The sequence below is a fragment of the Lygodium microphyllum genome, chromosome 19 (assembly GCF_053477565.2).
Source record: "Lygodium microphyllum isolate KBCC chromosome 19, Lygodium_microphyllum_v1.1.10, whole genome shotgun sequence".
NCBI classification, from domain to species: domain Eukaryota; kingdom Viridiplantae; phylum Streptophyta; class Polypodiopsida; order Schizaeales; family Lygodiaceae; genus Lygodium; species Lygodium microphyllum.
In genome coordinates, this window is record NC_141153.1 from 91,909,423 (window position 1) to 91,932,300 (window position 22,878).

General features: G+C 40.8%; 1 protein-coding gene across 3 annotated transcripts in view; it reads left to right on the plus strand.

The window, feature by feature from the left end:
• The window catches only part of LOC148020152 (ATP-dependent protease La (LON) domain protein), a 53,928-nt gene extending 47,209 nt beyond the window's left edge, over nt 1-6,719 (plus strand). Inside the window, exons 6-10 of one of the 3 annotated variants that reach the window (XM_087700438.1) lie at nt 2,475-2,576; nt 2,658-3,240; nt 3,323-3,528; nt 5,978-6,141; nt 6,271-6,719. In XM_087700438.1, coding sequence (XP_087556564.1) covers nt 2,475-2,576; nt 2,658-3,240; nt 3,323-3,528; nt 5,978-6,141; nt 6,271-6,406 — 1,191 coding nt within the window. In that variant the 3' untranslated portion in view covers nt 6,407-6,719. The remainder of the gene's footprint in view (nt 1-2,474; nt 2,577-2,657; nt 3,241-3,322; nt 3,529-5,977; nt 6,142-6,270) is intronic. The other 2 variants (XM_087700439.1, XM_087700440.1) reach the window with 2 other exon arrangements.
• Nucleotides 6,720-22,878: the final 16,159 nt, after the last annotated feature.

The window sequence follows — 22,878 nt, forward strand, 5'->3', positions numbered from 1 at the left end:
TGATTGGAGGTCAGAAGTTTTGCTCTAGTGCTAAAATATAGTGAGATGGGATCAACTAGTGATGATGCATCTTGAAAATGCACAAAATGAAGGAAATAATGCAATGCCTAATCTTGGAATAGGCTTAGAGCATGGATAGCAAGGAGAAAATGTGGTTGTTGACCAGGAAGCGGCTCCTTCTAGGTCCCAAGAAGCTAATGACCAGCAAGGAGGTAAAGAATATGAAAGTATATCTTTGTTTTTGCATGACCAATTAGTTCATGTTGTTTCGTGGCAGCCCTAGGAGGAATTTCAGGATGTACTTAGATAGGTGTGTCCTATTTGGGTGGAAGTGGTTGACTTCCCTTTGTATCTCTCGCAGTTTCTTCGGCTGGTATTGTGCTCTCTTGAGTAGGTTTTGGTGGAACCCTACTTGGCTTCTCGCAATAGAAATCAGACTTGATTGCTTTAGGAGGATACTAGCAAAGTTCGCCCAACTAAAATCCATTTTCAAAACTATGGGTTGTATTCCTTGTTTTACAAGTTTAGATGGGGGGCATTCGCAGGTCGTTGCTTTAAGTGTGGATAACTGGATCACTTTATGTCTAAATGTAATGAGATTGTGCGGAATCATAGCATTGTATGGATTTAGAAGAGGAGACACCTATGCAAGTGCAAGCACCTCAAGCTATGTCTCAAGAGCAAAATGTATCTCCTCTTCCACTTGTTGGGCAATCAAGACTTAAGGATTTGTGTGATATGAGACTAGTGGAAGAGTCTCAACCCTCCTATCATGATCAAGCTTCTAAGGAAGCCCCTTGGGTAACAGTGGTGAGGTGTAATGCTCGCTAGGATGCTCGTCTGCTTCCTATGCATGCCACCCCACAAAATGTCACTCAAACTCTTCTTTCTCCTCCTCTCTCTCTTTATTGCTACATCCTCCTCTTCCTCTTGATCTTATTCCCAATGTGTAGCTCTATTTCTTATTTTCTCTTCCTTTACCTCCTCTTCTTTCCCTTCCCCTTTCCCTACCTCTACTTGTATCTTTATATTCTCTACCTCTATCACAATGCCTAAGCCTCTTTATGAAGCCTTGGCATTACACACAACTCACCTTGAGTCTTGACTCTTGGCCTTTAGGTTCTTTTTGGTTTGCCACTTGGCACTTGTGACTTGGCATACCATGATCCATGAATCATCATCCATCATTGCAGGCAGTCCTTTTTTTTGATCCATTGTACATGTCTTCAATCTTGTAAATGAAATTGGATATTGGAAATTACTTGTGACCAGAGTCTTGAATTTACATTTTGTCTCAACCTCTCATCATGTTTACGACTCATTGTTGGAAATTGAAGCAAAGTCATTTGTGGTTTGTAAAATGTAATAGTATTGAATGGATAATGCCTTGTGAAACTCTATCTCATGGCTAGCCACTCTCATGTTAAAACAAGTAATATTTACTAGACTAACCCTTAACTGCCTATGTTATTTTTAGTGTTAGTACAAAGCACCAGATTTTATGCGACAGTTTTTTTGTGTGTTCGGTATTGTACTATGCCCACGGACAGGATGGATCGGACAGATTGTACTTGACTACCTAGGGTGAAAGATTGCCCGGGGTTGCTGGTGTGTCGGGGCAGACATGCATGCAGGGACCAGGTTGTCACGGCGCTGAACGGGCTGCACGGTGCACTACAGCAGATGTCGAGCCAGTGGCAGGACTGGGTGATGGCCAGCAGGAGCAGGTGGTTGTGCTGGACAGGGCGGACATGTCTTCCTCCTCTTTCTTTTTCTTCTTGTTTTTGTTCTTCTGTTGCTGCTGGTGTGTGGAGAGCAGTAGTGGCAGTGTTTGCAGCTGTCAGGCTTCTAGAATCAAAGGGCGGTGTCATTGGAGTTGAGGTAGGCAGGTAGTAGGTGGCAGGACTTTCCTTTTCAGTGTTGAAGGAGCTGCAGCAGTGACACATGTAGCATATGGAGACGGCGATGGCAGCATAATCCAATCAAACACACTTTGATACTGCTGTTGGGTTGGTGGAGCTCACATGTGTGACTAGCAAGCTATGGAGGATGGAACTCCAAGAGAGAGAGAGAGAGAGAGAGAGAGAGAGAGAGAGAGAGAGAGAGTGCTCTTGCACATACATAAACTGCTTAATAATAATAAGTGAGATGAAAGTACAAGTGATAGGGTCTGAATATACAGGCAAAGCTGTGTCTGTGCATTCACACACGGTGATGAATAATAGCTAACACCTAGCTGCAGGAAGGATTAAGACATAACTGGTTCAAACATAAAGAACTAAGTTTCAGATGGTTATAGGGATTCTATTTTCTATTTCTATTTCATGTATGGTTCATAATTATCAATGCAAGTATCTGGCAAGTTGCTACTCTGAATGAACAACTTTGCAAAGAGCAACCTGGATGAGTTCTCAATATGGTTTGTAACTGTCACTAAACTGTGGCTAATCTTCATATGTTTACTTTCCCAACAGATTAGGCAGCTGCGACGGTTGGAAGATGGTTCTATCAACATTGTCACTCGAGGTCGCCAAAGATTTCGTACTCGAAATGCGTGGATAAATGCCGATGGTGTTGTAAGCTTTTCTGGTTGATCCTAATAACCATTTCTAGAAGCTGTTGTTATAAGTTTAATTTACTGACTTGTTATTCTATAGCCTTGTGCCCAAGTCCAGATCATTCCAGAGGACATGCCCTTGCATATTCCTAGAGATGCATTTGGAGTACTGGCATCAGTCCCGAATTATCAAAGCGGAAAAGTTCCCAAAGCAGCTCACAAGCCGCATGATTCTCATAACATACATTATGACAGTGATGTGGAGGGTCCTGAAAACGAGCTACTTGAACAATTTGATACACAGTCAAATTCACAGGATGTTCATGAGCCTTCAGATTATATGGATGATGAAAGTGCCAGTGAAGAGGAATATATGGACCAATGGCAAGGTATAAGAAGGGAAAGAACATGGACAGCCCAACCAATCTCCAGGGAAAGACATCGAAGGTGGTTGGATGCAAGTCATTTGGAAAATAATACGAGTACTTGTTCTACAAGCTCAAGTTCTGCTTCTGTAAAGCCATCTGTACATCGTAAACTGAATGAAGAAGGTGCATGGGGTGGGGCCTGTAAAGCATGGGCTTTGGATGAGTCAAAGTGGTTGTGTAGGGCGCAGCATTCTGCTTGGCCACACTGGGTGTACAGAATGTATGATGCCTATAACCTCGCACGTCGAGCTGCAGGTGAGAACTTTTGGGTTTTTCTAGAATGGAGGAAAGTTGCATACCTGTATGCTCTAAGATCTGTCACCTGAACTGTTCACAGATATGTGGAGACAGCTAGTAGAACTTCCAAGTCTTTATGACATGGTGAAGAGCCCAGAAATTTTATCATACCACATTGCCAGCAAGATACCAGTCCAAGATGCAACTCGACAAGAGCTGCTTGAAATAGATGGTGTAGTTGCTCGACTACGTAGAGAGATCCAATTATTGGAATCTTTGGACCGCATCAGATGTAAAAGCTGCAAGGTTTGTATGCCCATTGGATTCATTCTCAGTCATTTCTATTGTGCTGTTGCGTCCCATGAGGCCCTGAGCAATCTTATTCTTGATCTGATGGGGAACAGGTTTCCCCCTTGTATGATTCTTGTCACTCTTTGTTGGTGCCCATAATGCAGCTGTCTCTACAGTGTGAGCTGTAGAAAAGAGTTGAATAGTTAGATGGGAAGTTTGGCGCAGCTTTGCAATCCTGCCTTTCTATTTCTTTCTGCATAAGTTATGGTTGTGGCCTTTGCTCTCCAAATAGGGGCACATCCAAGTAATTAGAGTGCCAGCAAATCTCCCCTTCTTACTACTTTGCATGTGGGCAAGTGTTTTAAGTCCCAATTTTTAATCACAGCTTGGTTACTCACTCTTTCTCCATCAAGTCCTGAGATAGCTAGCGTTGATTCAGAGCCAGATGCAAAACTTACTTTTATTTTCTTTTACCTTTGAAATTGGCAAGATTCATCGATTCATTTCATGAGATTGTAGCACTGTTTCTGGATTGAGGATATCTCTCTTTAGCATGATCTTAGTGCTACTTAAGGGCTATGGGGATGGCTTCTAGCAGCTAACGTATGAATGGCATTTCCTAATCAAAGTGCAAACTGCTCTACTTGAAGTCTGGAGACTAAGAGAGCAGATATTGCACTACACATGTCGATGACTCACTAGATAAATGGAAGAAACAAGCCCATGGCATCTTTTTAAATGAAGTTCTTTGCACAGCTGGGCATAAATGCTTTGTAGACCTTTCTTTCTTTACTCCTGGCAGGGTGTTAGAAGTGATATTCTGCTGAATGTTCCAGGTAAGTGTCAACTTTCGGAAACCTGTCTATAGGGCAGAATGTTCTTATTCATCTAGTCTGGTGCTAGGACATCTATAATGGCAGATACCTGCATAGTTGGGACTGGGGCTCTAAGTGTTAGCCTACCTTGTTGAGATCACATTCAGAGAGTTAAGTTATTGTTGAGAATCCTGGAAAAAAAGATTTCTTGTCAAGAATGTAAGACCCTTACAAAGCTTGTTGAGATTAGGAGCTAATCAGGTTAAGAGAATCTTTGTAAGCCATAGTCATTAGCATGTAGGGCTTCCTTTTCCTCATGATCTTTTACTTTTTTATGACAGTGGCTATGGTGCTGAACGTCAAATATACTGAGAAAGCTTGACAATAGCTTGGCTTTTTAAGCAGGAGAAGCACATACAGTACTGTATGTAGATGGATTCCCTGTTCCTCCATTGATTGACTGATCCACTTGTGCTTTCCCTCTCACCTCATTTTCTGTCTGTTTGGTTCAACATTTCTCCTGTCTCAAGTTTACTTTCCATTCTTTTCACCTGTGACCTTACCACTGGTTAGTGTGCAACGGAACATTTCTCCTACTGTGCAACTGAAAAGATCAGCCTGTTTAAAAAAAAAAAGCCCGTGGACATGCTTCTTACATTGTTATGTTCTTCTCCATCCTTTCATCTCATGACTTGTTGTCTGCACTTGGATGTCTGAGTGTAAATGAAGACATGCTTTACTGCTTGAACACAGTTTGAGTAAAACACTCAATCAAAATGCCTTACAAGTTGCAACTTGAGCCTTGGCACAATGTCAGAGCTATTATGTGCTGAACAACATACAAAGTGGCCCCAGTAAATTATCACATTTCTTGCATAAGTTCACTGTCATATACACACTTCTGCACCTGCTTGGTTTCTCTGTACTGAACCCCATGATGTAAAGGCTGCCCCCCCTCTCTTGCCTGTGTGCGTTTCCTCCTAAAATAGAGCAATTGAAGTACCAGTTATGCAGGCCTCACATACACGTCAGGAAACTGTTTCTCTTTTCAGTTTCCATTATTGATATGGTGCATTTTGTTCCTGTTCCCTATTCATAATGACATACTCTTGGAGCCTGTGGACATGTCTCTTACAATGTTATGTTCTTCTCCATCCTTTCATCTCATGACTTGTTGTCTGCACTTGGATGTCTTGAGTGTAAATGAGGACATGGTTTGCTGCTTTAATGCAGTTTGAATAAAACACTCAATCAAAATGCCTTGCAAGTTGCAACTTGAGCCTTGGCACAATGTCAGAGCTATTATGTGCTGAACAACATACAAAGTGGTCCCAGCAAATTATCACATTTCTTGCATAAGTTTGTTGTGATATACACACTTCTGCACCTGCTTGGTTTCTCTGTACTGAATCCCATGGTGTAAAGGTTGCCCCCCCTCTCTCCTGTGTGCGTTTCCTCCTAAAATAGGGTACCAGTTATGCAGGCTTCATGTACACATCAGGAAACTGTTTCTCCTTTCAGTTTCCATTATTGATATGATGCATTTTGTTCCTGTTCCCTATTCATAATGACATACTCTTGGAGCTGTAATTTCTAGAGGGCCTTTTTTTTCCCGACTGCTCCGTTTAATGTGAAAGTTTGACTGACAGATTGTTATAGCGAGGCGAAGTGATATGCTGGTAATGTCCTCTGATGGACCAGTGGGTGCATATGTAAACAATTCAGGCTATGTGCATGAGACATTGACTCTATCTAAGGCTCGTGGTCTAATTCTGCAAGGGGGACCAGAGACACAACACAGCTGGTTTCCTGGGTATGCTAGACTACTTTTTCGTTTCTTATCCCACTATCTTTTCTGAAATCTTTAAAATCCAAGTATTGCTCAGGCTAATAAGAGGTAAATTTTCCGGGCTCCACTTATGTGGATGTACACATTTTGCAGCTATTCTTGGACCATCTCTGTCTGTGGTATGTGTGAATCACACATGGGTTGGTGTTTCAAAGCTACTGACAGAAAACTGCGGCCGAGGCAGTTTTGGGGTCTGAGAAGATCTCAGCTTGCAGAGAACTCATCCTAGACTTGTTTTTATTATTATACAAGGAAGTGTGTGCTTCTTGTCAAGCCTGTAATTATAGATGGAAAAAGTTGGGTTTTGTGTAATGTTACTTGTGGATATTAGCGGCATGTAAGAGAAGATGAGAGAATCAGCTCTCAAACGGTATCTGGTTCCTGTTTGCATCTTAAATAGAGGTAACATGTGGAAATATTTTCCTGTTATTGTGAAAGCAGTCCATGGGTTCTGAGTTTGGTATTTCAGTCAAAGGAAATGCTACTCTGCGTGTTCTTTTTTTTTTTCTGATTCACTATTCTTATTACTAGCTAACATTATGAACTGGCTTGTCTAGCTATACATTCTGCGTGGAGCATTGCAATTTCATGACTTAAGCCCTGTGAATTCAATGCTAACTTGACAAGGCCTTAAGGCAGTTGGAGAGATTCAATGTTGTGTTTCATGTCTGGTTTGGGGGCACTGTACTGTTTAACTGCAAGTATAACTCTGTTCCAAAGGTGATAATCTAGTGGTTAAAGGTTGGGCTGTTGATCACAAAATGGTTTGGGGCTTTGGGCTGTTTAACTGAGTATGTGGAACTCTTGTTCCCAGAGGTGATATTCTAGCAGTGAAAGGGTGGGCTGTTGATCACGAGGTTATAGGTGGTTGGGTGCATTGTTTGGTTGCACACCTATCTTTACATGGTGCATTTGTCGCTCTTACCTGCTGGAACGCTCAGCTGGCTCTTGTTCTTGGTTGTCATCCACGGCTGTATTGTGATAAATTATTCCATCTTGAGGCTCTTCTCCAAACTTCCTATGCCCTGGGGTAGTCCCTGCCTTTGTGTCTTCTTTGGCTGTAGCTACTAGGTTAGCCAAGCTGAGTACCAATTGCCAAGCTCTTGTATGCTACCAGCCACAGCTAGTGTGAAATCTATTTTCGTGAAGATAATTGAATTAAGAAGTAAATATTTACCTCAGACCATCAGGTCAGCAAAGAAAAAACAAACACAAATGAAAGTCTACCAAGACTCTAACACAGAAATATCACACAGAAAGGACAGCTGGTGTGGAGCACACACTATCCAGCCAGGGCAGCAATGTCAGGAAGAACCAGATTAGTTGACACCATAGAGGAGATCTGCCATAACACTAAACCATGAACACGGGCCACGTGACCATGGATGCCTGATGCTGAATCAAAATTAAAGGCATTCGGAGTACACCAAATATACCACAAATGAGCTGTTGCTGGGTCAAAAACTGTCATAAAATCATCTTCGAAACTCAGCTAAGAATACAAACAAGATACCTTGCTCAATCCAATGTTGAATAACAGTTGGCATCACTCTCGTCTTGCTCATTTGGATTCTTCTCTTGAATTTGGTGGTATAGCCAAAAAAGGGAACACCCTCGGGTCTCTCTACAACAAGATCTTTCCAAACCCACTCCCTTGGGTCCCACTGTAATATATGGAGATGTCTCCTTTGATATGCCTAGTACCTCCAACTATCCATCATATACATCTTTGGATTTGGGTCTAAGTCTCAATGAGCACAACTTTGACTCTCTAACAAGAGTATCACGTGAACTTTGATTGATCCAAACTCTCATGATTCTACTACTCTCATTATTGTAACAAAAATGTCACTTTTGATAAAAGGACCAATCTAGATTTGAATAGTGTTTGTAGTTGTCCACTTTGGTAGTACTCTCTCCATAATGGTCATGACTGTAATGCTATGAAGTCCTTTGAAAGAGAAAAAGGGGTCACTCTGTACTTCCCCAATTTAAAAGCGAATCTGAGAAGAGAACCTCCCCAAATCGGTGTGACATGTGTCCCATGGTGTGGCTTGAATTTGACCTTTAGTGTAGTTGAACAAAAGAGGTCGTATCATCTTCTCTTCAAAGGCAGTGTCTTTAAGGGCACTTGGAGCATTTGATGATGACAAGCTCAAATAATGATTGATATGAGTAAAGATTGACCCATGGTAGCTTAGAGTTGTTTTTGGTCCCATTTGCCATTGATGGCATAAATAATTAGTAGTCCAATGAGTTCAACTACTCTCAAAGAGACTTGTAAGGCTCTTCTTGAACCATGCCCATTCCTAAGTGCATGAAGCTAATGCTCTCCACAAACAGACATTTGTAAATGTCTTGTGCATCCACTATTGTAGCCTAGTAGGTGAACCTTTGCCTTGGTAAGAGCTTTTCACTATAGTGGATTATCCTCTCACCAAGAGATGCTACTTCAAACCAATGAGAAAATAGATAATACCTCCAACTTGTGATTTGTAAAGATCTTGTCAGATGAGTCTTTGACCTTGACCAACCATATAGTTGTAAAACCTTAAAATTCGAAGAGAATGATTCTCATGGGGAATGTTTTAAGCTTCTGTAATCAAAGTTGCTCCATGGCCCATGCTTGTCTTCTTGGTTTGCTAGTATAGATGTCCTAGCTCTTCATTGCAATCTTCGCAACCTTGTGTAGAGGGAAAATTCTCAAAATCTAGACACTCAAAAAGGGGAGGTGTTTCACCCTCCTGTGATTTCCTTGATACATCGATTTATGGTTTCAAAAATCCTAGTATGGCGTGGGAGCACTCCCATATATGAGAGAGAGAGAGAGAGAGAGAGAGAGAGTATAGAAAAAGGTGGATTTGAACTGGAGTTAGTGGGTCAATAAAATAAGTGGCTTACCACTAGGGTACCTAGTTGATTATGACCCAAAAAAAAGAAGGTAGACAGGGCGTAGGGGCATGCACAACTATCTTGATCGTGGGGGGGGTGTGTGTGTGTTTGGAGAGAGAGAGAGAGAGAGAGAGAGAGAGAGAGAGAGAGAGAGAGAGAGAGAGAGAGAGAGAGAGAGAGAGAGAGAGAGAGAGAGAATTTTGTACATGAAATCTTGATCAAATTACGTCCCCCTCTCTAATTGGTCGAGATATATGGGGCGATACATGGGTTTGTTGCTTTTAATTTTCTAGAAACTGTTTTACCAAATTAGTTTCAATGATTTTAGAAATTGGTTTTGAACATTTTGTTGGTTCTTTGAATTGTAAATACAACAATTCTTAAAATGTCTTCAATGGTATAATAGGAAGCATAATAACACGAGTTCCTAAATTATTCAACATTGAGGATGAGAGCATGCAAGTTCTTCAATTGTAATACCAAGGAAGACATGTCAATTATCTCACTTGCACAAATGCATGCATTGTGGACAATCACCTACAATGTGTACATATCTGTTTTAAACTTTGATTTTATATGTCAATTGTGTGGATTTTCCTTGAACACTCATTCAGCAGAGAGTCTCTTTGTATAATTCTAAGAAAATGTACACATAATTGTATTTTTGTATATCAATTATGGATTTTCCTCGAACACCCATTCAGCATAGGCTCTTTATATAATTCTAAGAAAATGTACACATCATTGTACCATTGCTTAATAAAATCCCACTACACCTTGTAAGGACATTGCAAATGTTAATTTTTAGGATCTAGTTACGAGATTGATTTTATCCAAGTGTGGCTAGGAATACAAAGAACTTGATAAGTTAAATTACTCACAAAAAGTTAAAATTTAGGATCTAGTTATGGAATTAAATTTATCTAAGTGTGGATAAGAATGCAAAGAACTTCATAAGTTAAATCCTTGAAATTGTTAAGATAGTATCAAGCTTTTCTTTCGCAAGAGAATCCAATAGTTTTAATTGTTTGTAGTAGGTTATTAAGTAGGCCTTTTTTCAAGCTAAAGTAACCCAAAATTTCATTTTCATCACTTTGCCACCGTATGGCATAATCTAGGGGAATAATAAATCTATTGTTGTAACACTCTTTTTTTGAAAATATTTAATGTTAAATTTATATGTGCGTCTGTGTAGAATTTGTGGCATGGTTATACACTTACTCTTTATATAGTCCATTGTAGCATAAGGTGTACAACTTTGTCTATGTTGAAACATACACTCTTATTTGCAATATGAACATGTAGTCTATCATGAATCAAGTACAGACCTACAAGCTATGAAGTATGCTTAGGTATTGTACATAACTTGATACTCCAAGTAGAATATATGCATAGTCCAAGTAGAATGCTACTCAAAATAGATGTTCTTAGTTGCCATATAAACATGCAATACATCATGAATCATTATTTGAGATTATGTTATTTATAGTTATACATATGCTTTAATTGGAATGCTAATTTAGGTCTTGTTATGTCAATACTTTTAGGCATTAGAATATTATTTTAGGTTATGCTATACATACATTTATTACTACATAAGACATGACCATATTCATTAGATGATGAACTTGTTTTATAACGCACCTCATTATCCACTCACGTGGGGACATGCCTTAGTAATGTGACTTAGCCTATAAGATACTTTGTAAATATAGCCATACTTGCACAAGCCTCTTGCTGACATGATTGCTTGGTGAAAGAGGATCAAAATAAAAATTTACCAAAACACTCGTTATTCATGAGTCGCTAAATAGCGTGTATCACAATAGCTCTAATCACATCCTAAATTTGCATTTAGCCGTTGTTAAGGCTACTTCCTCCAAAAAGAATAGTTTTAGTTGAAATGCTACCATGAACCCAACTGTCTCCACCCACTCCTTGAGCTCGTTCCAAAGACCATATACCTTAGGGAAATCCTAGATCAAGTGCTTCATTGTTTGAATATGTCCCTTACATAAGTCACAATTATTTGGGATATTCCTTAATACATTTATCCTCTCCCTTGTAGGAAATCTATCCATAATAGTTTTCCAAAGCACTAGATGGATCCTCCTAGATGGGATATGGGATCAGATCCTCCTCACCCTCCTTTTACACGCTCTTAATTTAGTACAAGGGTACCAAGTTTTCTAGCAACTATAAAATTTGAAGATGTGTCTTCCATCTCTATGGACAGAGTCTTTTGCCTTGCAAGAGTCAATTGAGAGCTTGCCTCCTTCCTTCGGAGATGGTCTAGTGTCTAGATTGTATTAATGATGAAGGAGGGAGACTATGAATCCTTTTTTTGTTCAATATCTTAGACATCTCATACTCTTTTTGTTCATTTATGCTCCAATGGTGGTTGATCTCATCCATCGTGAGACAACAATGATGATCACTATCGAAAGGTTATTCCATCTCCTAATGCCTTTGACTTAAAGCGTTCTTAGAGGCTTGAGCTTCTATTGGAAGGCATAAAACTATTCTTGTAGGCTCTAGGAGAAAGCTAGACCACCTAGTTAAAAATTGGATCACCCATGTCATCCTCTTTGCCACACCATTAAGCATCCTTAATTCTATCCTTCTAGATAGTGACTAATTTCTAGGCTAGTTTTGAAGGTGCTCTCTTAACAGAGATGATGTTTCTAGTGAGAACATCCTAGCAAATCAGGCATGATGATAACCCATCTAATGGCCTATAGTTCACAATCCAATGCCTTATAATGAGAGCCCTAGGCTATTGATTATTAAGCCTATTAACTAGAAGAAAGGCTGATCTATTTTCTTTATACTTAAGCTTTTCTATTCCTAGTTCTTCCTTATATTTTTCAACTATAACAAGCTCTCATGCCACTCATGCCATTGATGATTGCCACCTTGGGTCACAAGAAATTCATGAAGACTTTCTCAAGCTCCCCCTATTTTGAAGCATTGAAGGCAAAAATGCTTGCTCCTTATTACCATGGAAATTAGCATGAAAGATTATATCACTAGCTTGTCCCTTATCGAGTAGCATTCATTGCTCCACTTGTAGATCTTGTGAAGGATTCTATTGCTAAACCAATCAAATCTTTGCACTTGTGAGATGCTAGGACCTGCTCACTATAGGGGACTTATCCCCATGCTTCTCTCTCATATTCTTTCTTCTCAATTTGACTCAAAAGCTACTCCCATGTGCTTCTCTCTCTCTCTCTCTCTCTCTCTCTCTCTCTCTCTCTCTCTCTCTCTCTCTCTCTCTCTCTCTCTCTCTCTCTCTCTCTCTCTCTCTCTCTCTCTCTCTCTCTCAACACCTCTCAGGTCCTTCTTCACTGCTACAAAAGTCTTTGCATCTTTACCTCTCAAACTTGAGCCAAGCTCAAGAAGATGAGGAGATGAGATGGAGGTTTTTGCCAAACAATTGACTGAAGAAAAGCCAAAGAAGAGAGCTAGGACATGGCACACACACACAACTTCTCCTTCTCAAGCTTACATGTAGTAGTACAACTCGTTGTATATAATAGAGTAGAAGAGTTGACTACTGAGAGAAAAAGAGATGAGCATTTAGATTTTGCAGCTATGGAATGAATTTATTAAGTTTTTTTTTTCATTGAAATATGGGCTTTCTCTTTTACAACTGGGTAGGGCTTATTTTCAAAGTGCTCCTAGACTAGACTCACTTCATAAACAGCCTTAGGGTCACTAATGTCTTGTCCAAGTTTTCTCTCTCAAAATTTCTTGACTCACTCATCACTAGCACCTATTAATGCGCAATACTTTGGATTACAAGGCACACATGAGTGAGCTTGGCACTTCAAACTAAAATTCAAAGAATTCTTACCAATGAATTTACAATTCAGTACTTTTGTAGGCTTTTGCTATTTCTTGTGTTTTTAGACTTTGATAGCTTCAATGTCAAGCTTCCGGTCTTCATTATATCCTAGCTTCTCAACCTTGAATTTCTTGCAAATTTTTTTGTGTCTTTGTCAGCTTCCCTCCTTTCAATTTTGAGTAGGCTCTTGATCATTCTTTGTTTGCTTGATAGATCTACATTTGAACCTACATTCGTTTAACATTCCACAATCTCCCTACCCCCCACCCCCCCACCCACCCAAACTCACGCCCATTAGCTAGTGCTAGTGCCATGACACTTTAGAAGATGCTTGGGACGTGGATGGAGTGGAGAATGAGAGTAAGAGGTTATGCGATGAGGAGGGATGGGTGGAGCTTGGAGTGTCTTGTAACATCACCTTGAGGGTAAATGCAAAGAAAGGTAGTGCATGATGCATGATGTGGTAGGGATAGATAGTACGATTAGGAGTTGGGTCTATCCTAGGCAAGTCGAGGATTCCTAGGTTTGTCTCACATGTGGGAACCCAATTGATGAAGGGTTGAGTGTGTATACATGATGCGACATTCAAGGTGACAGGTTTGCCAATTCCTTGGGATGTCTTGCCATTGAGAACCTAAATCAGACATGGGGGAAAGGGCTTGAGTTTTTCCTTTACTAGACCCAACTATTCTTCGCTCTTCTGCTTAGGATCCCTCATTGTATCGGAAGAAGTATATCCATTAGGTGATCGTTCAATGTGTGATAGTTCTAAGGGTGTGGATTCTAGAACATCGATCATATTCCACTTCCCTACCTCAAATTGTGGTGGTGATAAGACAAGCTCTTCTAGATTTATGAATCCTAGCTTAGTTAGTTGCTCACTTGGGATCCCCTCTTCCATGCGTTGCCATGCTACCTTCTCCCTAGTGGATTTGTGCTCAAGTTGCTAAGGTAATGGTTCCATGCTATTATGGAGGGCCTTCTTGGGTGGCAATATCTACAATTTCCTTTTAAGTCCTTCAACTGCACCTTCTTCACCCAAGTGGATCTATGATGTCTCATAAGGTTCACACGAAGCTTCTCTATTGCATTTTTATGATTGTTTCGACCACATTAGCACTAGCTGATAGGCTAAGTCTTGGATGGTTTTTGTACTTTGCTCCTACATTTGACCAATTTTCTTCTTGGCTTAATCCAACCCATTGCATCTCCTCATTCTCCTTGGTCAATTCTATTTCTTCTTGAGATGCTCTTGGTTACAATTTTCTTCTTCCCATTGCTCGACTACCTTGAGTAAAATTTGCTTCACTTTTATAGCCTCCTCTTTTTCCTCCCTTAGCTATTTTTCCTACCAAGCCTATGTGTTTAACTCTCCTTGTAGTTGGGCTATCAGTTATAGAATTCTAGTATCTCCTTATGTTCCTCACCTTCCACACTTACTTCCATCAAGGTAGTTAGCTCTAACTAGAGTTTATACAAGTTGTGGGCACTCTATCATTGGTAAGCCACAAAGTCTTCTTTTTCTTTCTCTAGGGAAAGTGCTACTTGTTTCCTTTCTTCTTCCTTCTGGATCCTTTGCTCTTCTAGTGTTTTGAGGAGGTCATGAAAGTCTTGATAAGGACCTAGAGTGAGATGGGAAACGTGGGTGGAAGTGTCTTCTAACCTAGAGAGCTTCTCAAGTCTTTTTTCTAACCTTGCATCCTATGCTACCACTCTTTTTGACCCTATAAGTGCTGCCCCTTGTGTCTTCCCCTTGGGCATTGCTATGAAAATGGTCTATAGCTAGTGGAACCTTTCCTTCCCTCCCTCTATTGGGTGGGTGGTTGTAGTGGTTGAGTAGTTGTTAAGGCCAATTCCCAGAAGCATCTTTCTTTTTGTTATCCTTGGTGGAGGACTTGCTCTCGCATTTATCTCGTTTATCTCCTCGAGGGGTCTCTTACCAAAATGGGAAAGGATTGGCTATTAGATTAGGACTAATGCTAAGTAGCGATGTGCAGCCATGATAATTGAATATGATACCATATACACTATCCCAACATCATTTCGAGTACTTGCCTGATAATTGGAAACAATGGGGACATAGTTTCTCATTATGGCCCTTGTCTATGTAGATACACTAAAAGAATGATTGGAAACAGTGGGGACATGGTTATCCATGAGAGGCAAGCCCCAAATACCCTCCACAGAGGATGAATAGGCTAAGTATAGCTTAAACTTGAATATTTGGAGGAATGGAAACATAACATATAAACAAATCCGAAATCTAAGTAGTAGCAGGAGGATCACAAGCTAAGGAGTTAATGGAACTATGTGCACTTGAGAAAAATATCAAAAAATTTGATGGAAAAGTGAACCATCCAAGGTGCTTGGAGTTCCTGACCAACTATGACTATATTAGAAGAGTTGTCATAGTCACTATGATGACAAGTCAAGGCATGTGATGTGTAGAGGTACCATTACATGCAGATTGAAGGTTCCCTTACCTACTAGAGTACTCTGAGGAGGTTCCCAAGCAAAAAATAGATGTGGGTGAAAATTTTAAAAATTTTGAACAGGAAATGGGCAATGATGCAATAAGATTGAAGAAATTTGCAACCCAGCCTTAAGGATGTAGACAAAGTTGGTGTGTAGCTTATTTTCTAATAGCAAGCACAACTCCACCATGAACAGGATCCATGTGGGCTTGTTTGAAGCCATTATGATGGGAAACATAAAGAAATTGGATCTCAATGCCTACACTAATAGCACCATACATGTCATAACCAAAGCCCTGGGGCTCAACACTCAAAGTCTAGAAGACTCTAATGATGTGAGAGTGGAAAGCAAGAAAAACATGAGGAAAAGCATTAGGAAAGGTGCCCCTAGTAGGTTTGGAGGAGTGCTCATAGACGTCATCAACAAAGCCCTTAAAGATCCTAACACAATGAAGGAAATAATAACAGGTTTGGGGAAGGGCACTGTACAATGGAACTTGTATAAGATGCAACCTCAAAAGAAAAGGAGACAATTGTTGTAGATGAGGAGTCCCCTACTACTGGTGGAAATAAGGAGGATCAAGAGGCATAGTAGAAAAGGAGGCTGAACTGGCAAAGAAATGATATGAAGAAACCTAAATGAGATTTCTTGCCCATAGGGAGGCTAGTAACACAATGTCCAATGCATATGCTAAACATGGTCAACCATAAAAAGGTGAAGCTTCCTAGACCACACAAGCTAGGAAATAGTGCAAACACAACGATAGAGATTGAGGAGGAAATAAGGAAAATAGCTAATGAACTACTTTTGCAAAAATGGGGACTTGGATGTGGTCAAGTGAACTACTTCATACCAATCTTTTTGTGTGGTATTTATACACTTGTGTTTAAAAGAAGTGATTAATCGTCCTTTGAGAGCTTGCTCTTTGGCTAGTTGTGTAGCTATTATTTCTTTTGAGATGGTAGAGTGCTTTGTGAAAATAAATTCATATTCCTCCCATGATCATGGAAGGGTTTTGTTGATTGCATTTTCATCTTCATTTAGGAGGCCAAGGTTCAATAATTCATAGCAATGATGAATGCATAGGATGGAAGTGGTGTCAAGGCATCGAATGCTATTGATAATGCTTTCGCCTATATTCACAACCATGTCTCCAACAAGTTCTACTATTGATGGTGCGTGATAAGATGGGCGCAATCCACCTGGTGGTGTAGGTTTAGTACAACATACCTAGTGGATCATGTTACTTGACCTCAAGGGAGGATTTGCTCGAGATGGTCATTTTCTTGGTGCTTAGGATTGGTTGTGGTCATGGAGGCATAGTCATTGGTGCTAGTTGATGGCTAACCTTTCTTCTTGTTGACCTTGGTTGGGTTTGTTGAGGAAGTTGTGGTTCTTGGTGATTTGGATTCCCATCTCATGTTCTTCTAACCTTGAGTGGTAGTAGTTGGGGCTTCTGATTCTCTAGTCTAGTTGATTGTGGTGAGGGAACCCCTTGTAAATAGAGAAGAGGAGAGAGAGGTGAAGCAACCAAGAGAACACACACACAATGGAGAATGGAACACATAGAGAAGTAGGATTGAAATATTATTATTATTCTTTTTTCTTGCTCCACACAAAAAGACTTGGTCTACAACATGATATGAAAGTACTAGGACATATGTACATGTGGTCACTAAGTGTGAATCCACTAAGGATAGGTGAGGTGGCATAATGAATGTGCCATGATCAAGAGTGGACTATGTGGGCGTAGTCTAGTTGTAGAATCACTAGTATATCCTCCATGCTAGTCAACTAGCACACCAGTGAGTAAATTCTTACTACATCACCAAGGCATGTAGTAGACGTCAACTCATGTGGAGCTCCACATCTCAACATTTCCCCTCGAGCTCAACATGATGTAATCCAAGCATAGTCTTGAATCAGCAAAGCTATTGAGCTCCCAAGGCATTGGTGAAAATATCTATAGCTTGATCCTATGTCGTAATATAAATCAAGTCAATATCACCTACTAGAACCTACTCTCAAATGAAATGATAATGGATCTCTATGTATTTGGTTCGTGCATGGTACAATGGGTTCTTGGCTAGGTGAATGCTACTAAGGTTATCACAGTAGATGATACCTTTCTTGTCCACCTCTGTTGTAGTCCCAAAGCACCAAGTATCTTGCATAGCCAAGCTACTTCACATGCTATAATCATAGTACCCTTGTACTCCACCTCAATAATAACACCACTCCCAAAGAAAAACATAAACCCATTGGTGGACCTCCTATTGAAAATACTACTAGCCCAATTTGCATATGTGTAACCATGCCATGCTAATGGTAAATGTGCCGCATAGAACAAGGCATAGACAAGCGTAGATCTGACATAGCGTAATGTGCACCTCATTGCATCTAAATGTGGCTTCCATAGAAGCTACATGAATTGACTCTCCAAACCAATTGTACAATTTAGGTTTGGCCTAATGATTGTCAAATAAATAAGACTATCCACAATCTTTTTATACATAATGACATCCTCAATCACATCACCCTTATGTATGCTAAGCTTAGCATTAATATTTAGAGGTATTGAGGTTGGCTTATAATTAGTCATACCATACTTTTTCAACATATCCAAAGCACATTGTCTTTGTGATAACCATATACCCTCTGGAGTCATGATTATCTCTATACCAAGAAAATAACACAGCTCTCCCAAATTCTTCATTTCAAACTTAGCCTTGAGAAGACTCTTCACATGGTCAATCTTTTTCTCACTGTCACCCACAATAATTAATTCATCTACATGTGCTTAATTGAGTCCATAAATGGAATTAGAAGCATGCATACATAATTAGGATACCTATTATTCACATAACTAGATAGGTGTTTCAATATAAGTGTGATCCAACCCTTTGATGTGACAAATGCTATGATAGCTCTTATAGTAGCCATTTTAGTTACTAGAGAAAAAGTCTCCTCATAATCAATACCTTGAGTCTGCGCATACCCTTTGGTAACTAGCCTTGCCTTATAGCACTCAATTGATCCATTGAAGTTATGATTCAGCTTGTAAAACCATTTACTTGCATTCTGGTAAAGGCATTAAATCCTATGTGACATTTTCCTCAAGTGCAGCCATTTGTTCATCCATAACATTATCCCAATAGTTATTAGGCACTACATTCTTAAAACTAGTGGAGTTTATATATTGTACAACCTTAGCCATGTGTGCATGGTGATGAGATGCATAGCTATCATATGTTAATCATTGCATGGGCTTTCTTACTCTTGTTGATCTACACAGACTTGGATCACTATTCAGTGTCTTAGCATCCCCTTGTGCTTTCTTCATACGAGGTGTCTTAATAGACGGAATCCCAAATTCTTCATCCAAACTTTGCTCAAAACCATCTGAATCCACATCAATATGAGAGAAACCTGATGATACATCAATCATAATAGGTGAGTTCCCCAACCTTTGTTAGAATATCAAGCTCTTTCATGTGTGTTTGACCGACATGAGCTGGACACAACTAGTCTAGCTAGATCAGTTAGGTACATTAAATAAGCCGGTTCTACTTCTGGTGTGAATGGTCTTTATGACCTTAGGTTGTATATGCACTAAAGTGTGTGTTGAATGAATAAGAGAAGAATGAGAGAGGAAGCATGTTGCTTCACTATGTGTCTTGCTCACTACCTGCATCCCTGAAAGCTAACATGGTATCAGAGCCATGAATGGGCTCACTAGTGGAATGCACTGGAAAAGAAGACTTGAAGCTTGAAGACAGAGTGTATCTATGAAGAAGCAAGGCTGCCATTGTTACTCTATCAAGATATGTGTCAGGGTCTATGCATTCTATCTATGCAAGAGCTTGTTATAGCTTGTTGGGCAGTCTCTCAGGGCATCATTAAGCACTAGAGTGTGCTCTATGATCATCATTGTCATCGAATGCTACTGTTGCACACTCCAGACAGGTCTGCCTGTTTGCGCCTGTTGTGGATGAAGACATATCTCACTGCAACACAAGGCATTGGGAGCTCATCAAGCAATCTACATCTTGCTTGTACACATTTGGAAGGTGGTTGAAGGTCTTGGCATGCTAATACTTGGATGTGTGCTTAGTTATGAGCTACAGATCTGATCTACAGATCTGAAACAACAGCAGTTCAGCTGTAAACAGTGACATGGCAGCTTGTATCTGATCTTGGTTGGAGCTTGAAGCTCTCTGACATGCTTTATGGATCTCATTGGAGCCTAGGAGCACTCTGGAAGACATATGTATCAGTTCTCATGCCTTTGAGCTGAAATTCCTTGAAGGAAGTACTCAGATCTGGAAGTGTAAACAGGCTGGAAACCTGTCTCAAAACAGTGGGCAGCAAGCATTAGCTTCCATTGAAGCATTACATAACACTTGGCTGGCATTTATCATATGTGTGACATGGGATATGTCTGCTGGAGTCTCTCTTTCTTGCTCTTGCTCTCCTGCCATAGCTCGCGTGCAAGCTTCGATCCTTCTCACCTTTCACCGCGTTGATTCGAGTAAAAGACTGCATCCTTACTCTTTGAACTGCTTGACCTTGTAGCTAAGCCAAGCTTCACCTCTTCATGAATCAATAATGCAACCAGCTCATTAAACTCAGGCATTTTAGCCTGCACAGACACTGAAGTGTCAAAAGACTTGTATTCAGGACCCAAGCCATTTAAGGTCACTGCAACCATATCCTCATCTTTAACCTGTGAACCAACAGATGCCAGCTGATCTGCTATGGTCTTAACCTCTGTGACATAATCTTGTATGGATCTGTTCTTCCTCTCCATGTTATTGAATTTATGCTTCAATTGTATCTTCCTGGCACTTGTGGTTGTGCCATAGTATTTGACCAATATATTCCATGCATCTGCTGGGGATTTACAGTTCATGATTTGCATCACCATAGCATCCGAGATACATAATGACAACCAATGTAAAACCCTGCGAGCTCTCTCCGTCCAAGCTCGATGCGCTCGTCTTTGATCAGCTGTAGAATTCCTTTCTGGAACTTCAGGTTCAGCCTCAACACCTGTCACTAAGTCCCAGTATCCCTTGCCTATCAGAAAGTTCTCCATGCAGAACTTCCATATTGCATAATTGTTGCTATCAAGTTTTTCTCCCACAATCTGGGTTACATTATCAGTTCTATCAGCATTTGCCATGTTGTAGACCTTGCCTGACTACCTGCAAACCAAGATCTTCTTAACAGTTCAACTTTAGCCCGGAACTGTTTATGAAAGTTTTCTGCAATTAATTGCAGTAAAAAACAGGGTATTTCAGCCCACTGACAATCCAAAACAGCCCACAACCAAGTGGCCTAACCTGTAGGCAAAACAGTCAATACAGATGCAATTTATTTACTTCAGTTGAACCTCTTCCAACCTCATTGCCAGGATACATACATGCAGTCTGAAAACTGTAATTCTGTGAATGACCAGCAGTGAGTTCAAGCCCAAAACTGAGTGATATACATGTCATACATGTCCCAAACCTTCATAGACACCTACTAGTACATGTAGCAATCCAAGCATAACCAATGGGGCACAAGTCAGTGCATAGATAGCAGGTATAAGTATCAAACCTTCTGCTTACAGATTGCAATCAGCAACTTCTCAGTAAACCAAAGTCTATCCAGCTCCAAAACAGCCTCAAATAATGTTAGACATTCACTTTGAAGTGTTAGGTTCAATACATGAGCACTCGGGTAACTATAGGCATCCTGTCTTCATGAATCCAAGTCATAGATTGCATTTACTGCTTGCAAAGAAATGGGAACTCCAACAGTCACGATGTGTGACCGGGCCTTCCTTTATTTACTAGTCACTAAAATGAATGTAAAGAATAAAGTGACGTGACGGGCGCCCGCCACCTGCAGTGTGCAGTGGCGAGTATTGTCAGTGTAGTAATACACGGGGTGGCACGGCGGAGGTGCCTTTACCCCCAACAACCTCCCACTTAAAGGCGAATCTGCCCTAGTGAGAGAGAAAAAAAAAAGACAGTACAATTGTACATAGGTACAAGGGATGAGGAAAGGCAACATCTCATCCAACGCCCATCAATCTCCTGAGGAAGGCAAAGCGCTCAGTAGTGAGGCTTTTCGTGAGCAGATCTACAAGATTCTCGTCAGTGGAGATCTTGACAAGGTCAACAGACTTGTCCTCCATGACACCATGTATGAAGTGATACCTCAACTCAATGTGTTTCGTCTTCGCATGAAAGTCCGGATTCTTAGCCAACTGAATGGCACTCATAGAATCCGAATGCAGTGTAGGTATAGCATCAATCCCAAGGTCAGCAACTAGACGGCCTAGCCATATGGCCTCCTTGCAAGCCTCAGTGGTGGCTGCAACATACTCGGCCTCAGTAGTAGACAAAGCCGTACACTTCTGAACCCTAGACATCCAAGAGACAGCACCTCCAGCATAGGTGAATACATAGCCAAAAGTGGACTTCCTACTATCTGCATGTCCTGCATAATCGGAGTCAGTGTACCCTACGACCCCTGTATCCTGGCTGCCATAGCAAATACACATATCTGTTGTGCCCTTTAGGTACCTCATGATATCCTTCATGGCATCCCAATGTTTCCTGCCAGGTGTAGCCATATAGCGTGCCACAACACCAACTGCAAAGGCAATATCTGGACGAGTGGCTATCATGGCATACATCAAACTGCCCATGGTTGAAGCATAAGGGATCTGGGCCATCTAGGCCCTCTGCTCATCTGTCTGCGGACAATCGGCTTGTGATACCTTCACATAAGAAGGCAATGGACAGCCAATAGGCTTTATGTCCTGCATGCGGAAGCGCTCAAGGACTTTATGAATATACTCCCTCTGTGACAAGTAGAGGAGTCCCTGATGTCTGTCGCGTCTAATGCGCATACCAAGTATGTGAGAGGCCTGTCCCAAATCCTTCATCTCAAAGCTCTTCTTCAGCTGAGATTTAAGAGCATCTAGCTCATCATGAGCTTTCCCTGCTATCAGCATATCATCCACATAGAGTACCAAAATAAGCAATGAACCATCACGGGCTTTCTTCGTGTAAAGACACGGATCCATAGTACTCCTGCTGTAGCCCTGTGACTGTATAAAGGCATCAAACTTATGATACCATTCCCTAGGTGCCTGCTTCAAGCCATAAAGACTTTTCTTCAACTTGCACACTAGGTGCTCTCTGCCAGGTTCTGCAAAGCCCTTAGGCTGCTCCATATAGATCTCATCATGCAAGTCTCCATGTAAGAAAGCCGTCTTGACATCCATCTGATATAGATCTAAGTCAAGCTGAGCAACCAAAGCCAAGACCAAGTGCAGGGTGGTCATCTTAACCACAGGAGAAAAGACCTCATCAAAGTCTACACCATGCTCCTGCTTAAAACCCTTTGCTACCAATCTAGCCTTGTATGCCGGCTTGGGGTGTCCAGGGGTACTTTGTAAGGCAACGAAATCCCAAGTCTCATTCTTA